General features: G+C 29.0%; 1 protein-coding gene across 3 annotated transcripts in view; it reads left to right on the top strand.

Annotated features, from left to right (window-relative positions):
• Nucleotides 1-5618, top strand: part of LOC122502229 (coiled-coil and C2 domain-containing protein 1-like) — a 33864-nt gene extending 28246 nt beyond the window's left edge. For 2 of the 3 annotated variants that reach the window (XM_043612173.1, XM_043612171.1), the window contains exons 10-12: nt 2479-2517; nt 4502-4592; nt 5193-5618. In XM_043612173.1, the coding sequence (XP_043468108.1) occupies nt 2479-2517; nt 4502-4592; nt 5193-5312 (250 nt within the window). In that variant the 3' untranslated portion in view covers nt 5313-5618. The remainder of the gene's footprint in view (nt 1-2478; nt 2518-4501; nt 4593-5192) is intronic. The other variant, XM_043612172.1, reaches the window with a different exon arrangement.
• Nucleotides 5619-12598: the final 6980 nt, after the last annotated feature.

The following is a 12598-nucleotide window of genomic DNA, read 5'->3' on the forward strand; positions in this document are numbered from 1 at the left end:
TTCAAAATGGCGTATCCAATATGGCGGACGGATTCGCTTAAAAATTATTAGTTGGTGGTTTATTGGGTTGGATTACGAATTCGATATCAGATTTTCAAAATTCAAAACCCGCTGAATGAAAAAGTTCTTGCGAATACGATAAATTTTAAATTTCGTCCACTATAATGGATCCGCCATTTCAAATTTTAAAACTCTGACACTGGATTCGTAAAAAAAGATCTCACAAATCACTGAGTATCTAATTAACAAAATAACTTCTAACGAAAAACTGAGGAGGTTGCTGCAATTATTATTGAATATAACAGGGTCAGACCAGCTCAACTATGTTAAAAAAATTTAATTAATTTTCTAAAATGTTAAAACTTTTATAAAAATCTATAGTTCACAACAAAACAAAAAAACACTTTTAACTGTGCGATTCCATGGGAGATTTTAGTTTTTTCGGAGTAAGTAAACCAATTGCAATGAAATTTTGGAATTTAAATCTACACATAAAAAGACATATTTCCACCAAATATTACGTCAAAATATTCAGTAGTTTTTGAGATGTCAAAATTTTGGAAAAATTTTGAAATCGTTATATCTTCTTTCCATCTTAACCAAATCACTTAATTTTTTTTGGAGAAAATTCAGCATAAAAAAACGAAAAAGTTTTTTATATTATGTTTATACAAAATTTTTGTAAACAAAAAATTTATTAAATAATAATTGAATAACTTTTGAATAGCTTCACGGAATTGAATGAAATAAACACTAAAATAATCTTACTTTTGATTTCTTTAAGATTCCGAAAAAAATACCTGGCAACGAGATTGTCTTCATATAATATTTTTAATATTTTTGTTCACTTATGAGCGTAAACATTAGAAGTTTCTGCTACTTTACGTGCAAATTCAGGTGCGCGCGCAGACCTCTCTCTCTGAAACCGGAAATTCGGAGATGATTAGAAAGAGAGGTCTGCGCGCGCACCTGAATTTGCACGTAAAGTAGCAGAAACTTCTAATGTTTACGCTCATAAGTGAACAAAAATATTAAAAATATTATATGAAGACAATCTCGTTGCCAGGTATTTTTTTCGGAATCTTAAAGAAATCAAAAGTAAGATTATTTTAGTGTTTATTTCATTCAATTCCGTGAAGCTATTCAAAAGTTATTCAATTATTATTTAATAAATTTTTTGTTTACAAAAATTTTGTATAAACATAATATAAAAAACTTTTTCGTTTTTTTATGCTGAATTTTCTCCAAAAAAAATTAAGTGATTTGGTTAAGATGGAAAGAAGATATAACGATTTCAAAATTTTTCCAAAATTTTGACATCTCAAAAACTACTGAATATTTTGACGTAATATTTGGTGGAAATATGTCTTTTTATGTGTAGATTTAAATTCCAAAATTTCATTGCAATTGGTTTACTTACTCCGAAAAAACTAAAATCTCCCATGGAATCGCACAACTGTTTTTTGAAATTTAAAATTTTTGTTATTTTTTTTGCATTAACAAAATATTACAAATTTTTTTTTAAAAATTAATAACTCAAAAGCCGTTGACAATAAATTAATGAAACTTACACTGATTACACAAAAATGTCCACTCTTTTAAAAGAAAATATTTGCAAGATTGTAAATTTAAAAATTCCATATTTTCAATAACAATTTTATAAACAATTTGAATTATTTATGTGTTCTACCGCTCCAATTGCAATGAAACTCATAGGAAGTGTACTCAGTAGTCTCTTCTTGAAGCCCCAAAAAACAATTTTGGTATTTTCAATTTGGAATGTACAAAACGAATTTTTTATTAAAAACGCGCGCCAACTCCACAATGGGAAAAAGTTTATTGTCGTGGAAAATTCAGTCTAGAGGTTACGAATATTATTTGTTTTTAATAAATTTTTTTTTAAATGAGAGATTATAAAATTGCGCACCGATCTGTGGCGGTAGAATTTTGAAAACTGTTAACAAATTTTTTTATTTAACAATATATATGAACAAAAGAGAAAAAAATCTACAAAATATTAGTTAACAAATGCGTAGCATTCAAATTTTTTTAAGTTAAGATATCAGATTTGATCTGATCGGTGCTCAATTTTATAAACTTTCATTTAAAAAAAATTTATTAAAAACAAATAATATTCGTAACCTCTAGACTGAATTTTCCACGACAATCAACTTTTTCCCACTGATTTTTTGACACCTAGACCAGGTCACATATATGTTTTGTATAAAAGAATTTGTTTTTTAAGAATTGTAAAGATCCTTATCCATTATTGTGTTTCAAGAATGTTTTTAGGACATTCTAATGTTCAGTCTCTTCTTTTTGCCAAGAATCGCACTGGTAATAACTTTGGTTGATTTTTAATGGTAATTTGTTTTCATTAACTTTTTTGTTTAATTCATTGTTATTTTCGGTGTGAAATGGATTCCTGCTTATTTGTCAGGTTATCATATAGTTCATAGAATAGGTTATTGCTTGCAGATGCTCGCTGAACCCAATCCTGTGTTGCACTCACCCAAGGTATGAAAATTTCGTAAACGCATGCTTGACTTCCGGTGTAGCTACTTGGTGAATGGATCCATTTATTCTAGACAACTGGGAAAAGTAGTTTTTCAATTTCTTTCGCCTATCATTTTCTAATCTGCATTATCTAGTTTCTCATAAATGACTTTTTTCCAAAAAATTTATTTTTTGTTTATTTATTGTACATATGAGGCATTTTACGTGTAATGTCCTATGCTGAAAACTTAACTTTTTGAAGAAAATTTACACTGGGGGAATTCAATGTTCTATCTAATGGTAACATAAACTACAAAAATTTTTAACTTTTTTGAAAAATTTGCGGGATAGAGGGGGAGCAATTTTATTAATTTCGTTTGACACGATCTACATTTTTAATTTTTTCTCTCTATACATGCAATAAAAGAAAAAAATTGTGAAATATATTCCTGTAAAATTTTTTAATGCTCTTTTTATTGGTGAATTTTATTTTTTAATTTTCTAGAAAAACGGCATTTTTTAAAAATAAATAAGTACAAATGGATTTTTTTTTCCTATGAGCAGAACAGATTTAAAAATTAAAAAACTACTGCACCGATTTTGCTCGAAATTGGTAGGCTTTAATACGTAAAAATTTAGTCATTAATTGGAGGATTTTTGAATGCAAAAATCTCTCTTTTATAGCTGAAAAACCATAGTTTTTTAGTGAAAATCGAAACGTTGAGTTTGAGCGGTTGCGATTTTGTCAAAAATGAATTTTTTTTAAATCCTTCGATTAAGGACTAGATTCTACTTTAACTAAATTCGTTTGAATTTTGTGGTTCTGACGAACCAGCTCCTTGAAATCGTGGTCACCGCAAACCATATTTTTCATGAAGTAAACTTTTTAATATTTTTAAAAAAATTTTATGGGAATATTTAGATTGACTTGTGTAATTTTAGAGAATAATTTGTTTTACTTAAAAATGTTGGTGGCTTTTTCTTAAAAAAATTAATGAAAATGTTCAATTTTTTCGCGCTACAACTAGGGTTGACCCTTAAAATATTAATTTTGAAAAAATGTGTTACGGCGTTTCGAAACGTTACATGTTATCACCGTCAGTAACGTGATTGCTGCTGCGTGACTTCTTTACCAATTGATAGAGCATCAAAAAACTAAAAACAAAAATTGAGTTTTTTCTATTACAAAGAAACTTCAAATAGCATAGCGTCTCAAGTGAAATTTCTGAAATTTTTCCTCCCCAGTATCGTCAAATTTTGGAAAATATAATATTTTTTTTGGTTATTATACTACCAGATAGAACAATAATTTTTCTGAAAGTTTCCCCACAACACTGTAAATTTTTTAAATATTTACTTGCAATGTTTGGAATATTTAATTGCAAATTTTATTGAAAATTGTGTGTAAATTTAAATGTTTCGATTAAATAAATGTTTAACATGAAAGTTACCTGAACATGTAAATATAATTTTCGCCTAAATCGATTTATCCGAAAATGTAATTTATATGTTCAGGAAAGTTTCGCACTAAACATTTATTTAATCGGGATATTTAAATTATTACACAATCTTAAACTTTGCATTTAAATATTCTATACATTGCAAATAAATAATTAATACATTATCAGGAAAGTTTCGGTGCTGTTGGGGTATTTACACGTATAAATCCTGATTCTAATTCAAAGGTGTCAATTCATTTATAATTAAACGTATAATTACGCATGTAGTTGCACTTGCAAATACACATTTAATTACATTCATATTTTTTCAATTGGGGTGGAATGACACATGAACATAAAAAATTTAAATGATCTTTTCAAACTTATCTAAATGTTCTAATAAAAAAAGTCTTGTAGGAGCTTATAAAACTACACTCTTAAATCATACAGTTATAAATAATTTACTCTTGTAGAATTTGTTTTAGTTGCATTAGTAGTATAGTAGAATATGCTTCAGAACATTAAAACATTAATTTTTGCATTAAATCATGTATTTTTTATTTCAGGGGATTTTTCAAACGTGATAGTTTACTTGGAACTGTGTCTGTGAAATTACAACCTCTCGAAACACAGTGCATTTTACACGATTCTTTTCCGGTAATTAAATTTTAGTACTAACATCTTTTAGTTTTTTGAGTTTTTGAAATGATTTTAAAGTTTGTAGAGGCAACTATAATTATGTGGGAAATGAAAATTTCTTACCAAATTTTATCATGTCGTGTTAGTCGACTCTAATTTATGTTTTATTCTTTGACATGGAAAAGTAATTTCCTATAAAATTGTATTTCAATTTTTTTATTCTTGCATAAGATCATTTATATAAATTAATCACATTTATTAATTGATATAAATTATGAATCATAGCATTGAGTTTTTATTCATATATTGTACTTTTAAAAAAGTATACGATTTTGTACATAACATGAGGTCGGGAAAGAAACTTTTTGAAATGAGGTAATTATTATCTTTCCATGTTGGTTGTATATGATTAACAAGTTTTTTTATAGTTTTTGGAGCAGTGTATTTAATTCCGCTAGTAATATTAATTCAATTGTAAATATAATTAACGATGTAACAAGTTTAAAATGTAAAGGCTCTGAGATTTATAATGATTTTTTTCTAGTGAAACATTTAAAATATGAAAAAGTAAAATATCGAATTAAAAGAATACATTTTTAAATATATTGTTTTTTTCAGTTGATGGATGGAAGAAAAGCAACGGGTGGTAAATTGGAAGTAAAAATGCGTCTTCGTAATCCACTCCTCTCGAAACAAATCGACCAAATTACAGACAAATGGTTGATTATTGATCACTGATTGTCATTTTTTTATCGCATTAAAATTGAAATTTTCGAATCGCCTAATTAAACAAAACGTCAAATATGCGCCTTTCGAAGCCTTTTTTTCTCAGTTTCTAAAAGTATTTAAATATATATAGTTCTAAGTGCGTGTTTTCGTAATGATCACGCTGTATTTTTAACGAAGAAATGAAGGTAAATGTAAATACTCTAAATGATGTTAATTTTATAAATGTCAAACAAAGCTATAGTGAAAGTTGGAATTTATTTTAATGCAGCTGTGTATTTATTTTTGCTTAAATAAATGAACGCACACAAAAATTTATCTAGTCTTTTTTAATTAATGCCTTTTATATATAATGCAATGATAATATAAATTGAGACAAATTGATTTTCTTAGAGTCGAATAATAAAATATACACTACCGCACAGTGGGCCAGGATCGTCGAATTTTGGCCAAAAATACAATTTTTCAACTTTCGAATATGCACAAAAGAATTTATCCACAGTATTTAATAGTAAATAAGGAATTTATTGCATAAAGAATTTGTTAAATAATAAAAAATTGTGTCTTCTAGAACTATTTAAAGTTTAACATTTAAGGAAGTACCCTCGGAAATAGAATTAACAGCAAGTTTTTGATGAAACTTGGAATAATGGTAGATGTTGGTTTAAAAAATATGTAGTTAAATTTTTAGAGGTCTGCACAATGTATAAGAAAAGTTATAAACAATTTTATGTTTTCACATTTTACATTGTGTCTTATTTGAAAATGCACTTTCATGATCTTTAAAATTCAATTGTGAGAAAAATGACAGCGAGATATTGATGTAACTTTTTACAGTTAAAGCTAAAGAACTGATGTTTAAATATTGTCCAAAAAAATGATCAGTCATAACCTGTGAGACTCAAAATTAATTATTTTGTATAAAAAAACACTTTTTTTTTATCAATCAGAAGTTACTAAGCACGACACTTGGCAACGTTGCTTCTTAGAGGCACTTACATAGGTTATGGTAAAAAAAAGCGGGAGAGGCGAAACATTAAAAATTTAAAATAGATAGATTTTTTACAATATTAACAATATTATTATTAAATATTATTAATATTAATTTAATTTTTTGATTATAGAAAGTTTAGAAAAATTAAAAGTAACACCGAATTAATAATTTAATCTAAATAAAAAGAAATAAATTTTAAAAAAATTTCATTTGAATTATTATATACTATTTGAATAATAAATTTGTTAATGCAATTTTTTGTAAGAATTCAATTTAACGATGTTGCGCAATTTCATACAGTGGTCGATTTTTAAAAATAACTACTTGAACGCGAAACGTAATTTTAAAAGGATTTTTCTCCATTTGGACAGTTATTGAAAAATGAGAAAAAATACCAGATATTAAATGAATTTTTGTTCTGTCATTTTATGCACAAGAAATTGAAAATCCAAAATAATACACGTCAGGAAGTACAAATGCGTAATATTGGCAATGAAAATTACCACCGCGGGCTCGGTGTCGCTAGTGTTTTACACCATAAATGGACGAAATGGATGTACAAATTTTATAAGTATTTTTTTAATTTTAAGTAGTTTTTCAATAAAAAGATAAATAATGACCAACAATCTTAACAAATATTTCTTAAACATTAGAATACTTTAAATATTAACAATTTTTGCAACCTTGTACACCCACAGCAGCCATTTTTTTTAGTTCACTTTATGGTCACTATGTGTCGCATTGCAATTTTAAATCCCCAATAGTCTTTTTAAACAATTTTTCTTTATACCTCGGTCGAAAGTACGTACTTCCTTCTTATGGAGAGTCCACAATATGTGCAAAATGCAGGTAGCAAGTCCAAGTGCAAGTGCGATTCCTATACATTTAGCATTGGTTCGCACTTGCACTTCTTGCCTTTTGCACCTATTGTGGACTCTCCATTAGACTTCGCAGCAGAAAGTCAAAAACATTTACGCTTTGGTTGTGTGACGCGCCGAGTCTGATTCGCGCGGTAAAACTCTTAAAATTCAAATTTCTATTGTGAATTTAATATACTTTAGAGTTTAATTTTTAGAATTAAATTCAAAGCGGAATCCTGGACGATGACTGTTCGTTTTCCACAACAAAGAGCTAGGAAGCTCAACTCCCGCGGTGAAATATTTGATCTACTATTTTATCAAATGAAAATGCAAGTTAAAATTAAGGATGATTTGTTTAAAATGAAACTTCTAAGTTCTTATAAATTTATCTTTATTATTATTATCTCAAAGTTAACGTTCTTCCAATTCCGAAGTCGAACAGTATCTGCCTTCTCGTTTTCCTCCGAGACCCTACGGTCCCATCCTGGGGGCCTCCGCCCCCATCCCCGAGTGCCAGGAAGGAAGGCGAAAGTACGCCTCCTTTACTCTAATTCGTTAAAAAGAGGAAAAACCCAAAAAGGCGGAAAAAGAAGGTGTTTCAGATTTTTTCTAACTAGTCCATGCAGCAGGGATGACGAAACAAAAGCATCCCCTTTTTATTGCTCAGGCAAAAAAAAGGGTCTTGGGGTTTCATGGTAACCAGATGCGCGATTTACTCGAGTTTCTTTAAGAAGCAATAAAACCATAAATGTGAATTTCAAAAACGTGACAAATAAGTAAAACATGTACTTATTTTTAGTGTTATACTCAAATAATCCTAAAATATTTATTACGGGAAGGATTAAGTTTCGTCGCCTCCACTGCATGCTCTATTGTATTTGAGTTTATGATTTTTTCCACTTAAGATTTTACTGTGGGAAAGTATTTTGTCGATTTGCCCATGTTGCTTGCCAATATTCTAAATTATACGTAGAATTCGCAATAAATTAAATGTATTCATTATATTATTATATTAATTTGAATTAAACCGCGAATTTTAGTGCTGCCTCTATCGAGAGAGGAGCGTATCATACACATACGTCACAGTTGATATACACACATGCCCTCTATTACAGCGGGAGTAAAAGAATTCTTTGTCGGTAAAAATACCACTGTCGGTAAATAAGAAAATTGTGAGTTCCAGAAAATTTAACGAATTTTTTTTTATTTTAATATATAAAATGAGAAAAAAAATTAACAAGAAAATTTTATAATTTATTTTTTTATACGTGCCACAATATTATAATAAAATTTTAATAATTTAAAGAAATAACGACATTTTGTTTACTAGAACGTTTAGAATTTCCGAAATATAAAATTAATTTTGTACGAACAAAAAAATTCTTTTGAGAATATAATATTAATTAATTTTGTTGCCCGTGTATTATTATAAATAAATCAATAAATTTATCTTTCACATTTTTTTCGTGCCTGGCCCCCGACCAGAAAATGTCGGGGCAGGCGTATGTTGAATGTAAGAGAGAGACAGAGAAAAAACCAGAGCTTCACGAGCGTCCGCTAGAGGCGTTGAAGCGGGGAGCGAAAGTAAATAAAGATGGCTGGCTGTTAAATTAATCACGATTGCAATTTTCTTAAAAAATAAATTAACGGGCGTACTTTCGACCGTATATATAAAGAAAAATAGTATACATTACACGGGCAGAAATTTCGAAGCCCTTCACAGTGCGATGATGCCCTTGGCTTCGTCTCGGGCATCATTTCGCACAGTGCCGGAATTCGAACTTTCTGCCCTTATAATGTAATATATTATATATTTTTTAAATTTAACGCGTTACGCTTAATAAAACCAAGAGATTTAATAGCCTTACTGACGATGTTAGTAATGTGTGTGTCAAAAGAAAGGTCACTACACAGTGTAACTCCCAAATCTCGCACCTTATATACTCTTAAAAGGGAAAAACTGTTTATTGTGTAATCGCAAGTTAATGTAACCTTTTTCTTAGAAAAAGTCATAGAAGAACACTTAGAAGTGTTTAAAAAAACATTATTTTGCTGGCACTAATCATTAAGGTGGTTCAAATCCTCCTGCAAGTTTAAACAATCATCTATAATACTATTTATAATCATGAATAGTTTTAGGTCATCCGCAAAAAGTAAAAAAAACAAATCTGAAAAATATTTTTGATGTTATTAATATCATTAATTGGATCTTAATTTGGTTTTGACTTGTGAATCAATTTAACTTATTGTAGGTGTTTTTTTTTTATAAAAAAGTTTCACTTCAAGTCCATGAGAATCATAATTTATTTTTTGTTTTTCCTTGCTTACGTTTCGTTTAGCAAACACTAAACATCCTCAGAGCAACCATAAACTCATCCTCTCACAGAAGTCAATTTTAAGGTAAAACATTTGAGTGTAAGCTACATCAATGTAATAAGGAAAATCTGAGAAGGTTGCCGCCGTGCCGTACATGTAGGCATGGGGGTGAATGTTTGTAATTTTTGACAGGTCTAACCTCAAAATTTAACCTTAAAATTGACTTCTGTGAGAGGATGAGTTTATGGTTGCTCTGAGGATGTTTAGTGTTTGCTAAACGAAACGTAAGCAAGGAAAAACAAAAAATAAATTATGATTCTCATGGACTTGAAGTGAAACTTTTTTATAAAAAAAACACCTACAATAAGTTATTAATATCAATTAAATATAAAAGCGGACCAAGATTTGAACCCTCCCACAAAGCACAGTATTTTTCTGCAATTTTGTTGCAAGTTTTCCGCATGCAAAGTTCGCAAGTTTGCATCCAAGTTTGCAGCAAACTTGCATGCAAATAAAAATGTCACCCTCTTGGCAAGTTTGCAATGAAAACTTAAGGAAAATTTGCAGCAAACTTTCTAAAATACCTAACAATTAAAAAAAAAAATTTTTTTTTCAAATTGCATATATTTTGATGAAAGATGCCTTCCCTGCAGAGAAGGTGACTAAAATATAGTGCGCAGCTCTAGATGTCATAGTAAACTACTGCGCATACATTTAAGTTTTTGCTATTTGGCGTAAGTTTGCTGCAAACTTGCAGTGCAAACGTGCCAAGTGGGTGACATTTTTATATTTATGCAAACTTGCGAAATTTGCATGGAAAACTTGCAGCAAACTTGCAGAAAATGTCTGTGCTTTGTGGGCTGCGGTACACTTGAGGTAGCCATAAATTCATATGAGTAAGCGTTATTAACCCTTACCACTAGTAATCTGTCACGCAGGTAACTATCGAACCAATCAAGAAGGGGAGAATGAACACCCATCATTTTTAAGTTAGTTAAAAGATGATTATAATTAACCTTATCAAACGCCTTAGAAAAATCGGTATATATTACATCAACTTGCGATCCCGATTCGATTGAAGTTGTCAGAAAATCAATAAATATACACAAATTAGTATCAGTTGATTTACCCTTGACAAAACCATGCTGCTTATCAATAATAACATGTGAAACAGCTCGATACAATTCATCGTAAACTATACATTCAAATATTTTCGAGAACACATTGAGAATAGTTATAGGACGATAATTTCGTATATTATTTTTGTCGTTATCTTTATACACTGGTACAACTATACCCTTTTTCCATTCTTGCGGAAACACTTTATCAGATATAGACCTTGAAAAAAGAAAAAATAAAGGTTCGACCAATGATGAACAACATGCCACTATCAAAGCAGGTGGAACGCCATCTGAACCCGCTCCCTTGTTAACATTAAGTTTTTTAATTTTATTCAAAACAATTTCTTCAGTAATACAAATTGATCCAAGGTCAACAGAGTCAAATAGCGTGTCCTCATTATGATCAGTTGTTGTGTCTGGTTCATATACTGAATTAAAAGAATTAGCAAATAAGTCAGAGATGTATTCGTTATCGTTAGCATATCCCAGATAACAAAATGCGCGTTGTGTGCTACTAATATCATCTGCACGCGTGCCGATTTATCCGCACTATGCGCGTTCACTGGACCACTCAGATGCGTCATCATATGCGATCCATAACTGTCGCATATTGTGATGGGCACATGCGTGACGGTATAATGCGAATTAATTATATTTATACTTCAGCCTTATTTGAATTAAATAAAAAGAAAAGATTATTGACATTAGTAATTTTTTTAAATTAAAATGTTATTTATAAAAACGATTTTAATTTAATATTTCAGTACAATTTTGGAATTGAAATTGTTAAAAACTTCCAAATTCTTTTTTTGAGGTTATATCCTTAATAGAAAAACAGCTATTTTTTTTGGCTGGAGTTTGAGAGTGACGGTCGTGATTGGTTGTGAAAATGACATGATGACGGTCGCGAGTGGTTGAAATACGATGATGACGGTCGTGATTGGTTAAAATCCGATGATGACGGTCGCTATTGGTTAAAATTTTATGATGTCGGTCGGTATTGGTTGAAAATATCATGGTAACGGTCGCGATTGGTTGAAAGACGATGATGACGGTCGCTATTGGCTGAAAACCGATGATGACGGTCGCCATTGGTCAGAAATCGTAGCGGTGACGCTTGCTATTGGTTTATTTTCTTTGTCTACAAGAGCTTCAACAGTAGTTACAGTTTACAGTAGTTACAGTTTATTAACAGATTTTTACAGTATATAATACAGAATATAATACAGAAAAATAAAAGTGCAAAGTGAAGAACACGTTTTTTTCTCTCTTCAAAATTAAAAAAAATAAGACGAAAAATTTTTGTGATTAAAAATAAGGATAAGGAGGTAAGTTTTTAAAAATTATGTAAAATACTACTTTTTAATTATATAAAATAATTTTTCTTTTTTGTAATTAAGAATTGCAAATAAAAAATTAACATCTTTCCCGTCTAAGTCACTAACATTATCTACTTTTTCAACAATTAAACTTGTAAAGAAATTTAAATAACTTTCTAGAATCAGTTAAAAAATCCTTGAGCTCGTCCTTGTTTTATTAAAAACTTAATATAATTTCAGAATAATACTTTACATGGTTTAATAGTTTTTGAATGAATCTTAAACAAGTACCCAGTTTTTTATTATAAAAAAATTTATGTTGTTTTAAACAAAAAAAATAATATTTTTAATTTCAGTTCAAAATTAGAGTCTTGAAGGTAATAAACAGGTGCCATAATATAAAGTGCCAGTTTCAGAATCATGTTTTTGACTTATTTTAAAAGTAATTTTGATTACTGATTTTTAACTTTAAATTCTTAAAATTTGTAAAAAATTAAAGCTTAGAGTGACCATCTGTACTGTTCATTTCAAAGTATTTTTATAATAGTATTTAATGTTGAAATACTTAAATAAAACTAAAAATTACTTAACTGACTAAAATTTAAATTTTTTTTAATTTATAAAAATTCTTTATTTTTTTATCAATTTAAAAATAAATTAATATAAATAATATAATAATAAAATAATA

This window comes from Leptopilina heterotoma, unplaced genomic scaffold, assembly GCF_015476425.1.
Source record: "Leptopilina heterotoma isolate Lh14 unplaced genomic scaffold, ASM1547642v1 Lhet_223, whole genome shotgun sequence".
In the NCBI taxonomy this organism is placed as follows: Eukaryota; Metazoa; Arthropoda; class Insecta; order Hymenoptera; family Figitidae; genus Leptopilina; species Leptopilina heterotoma.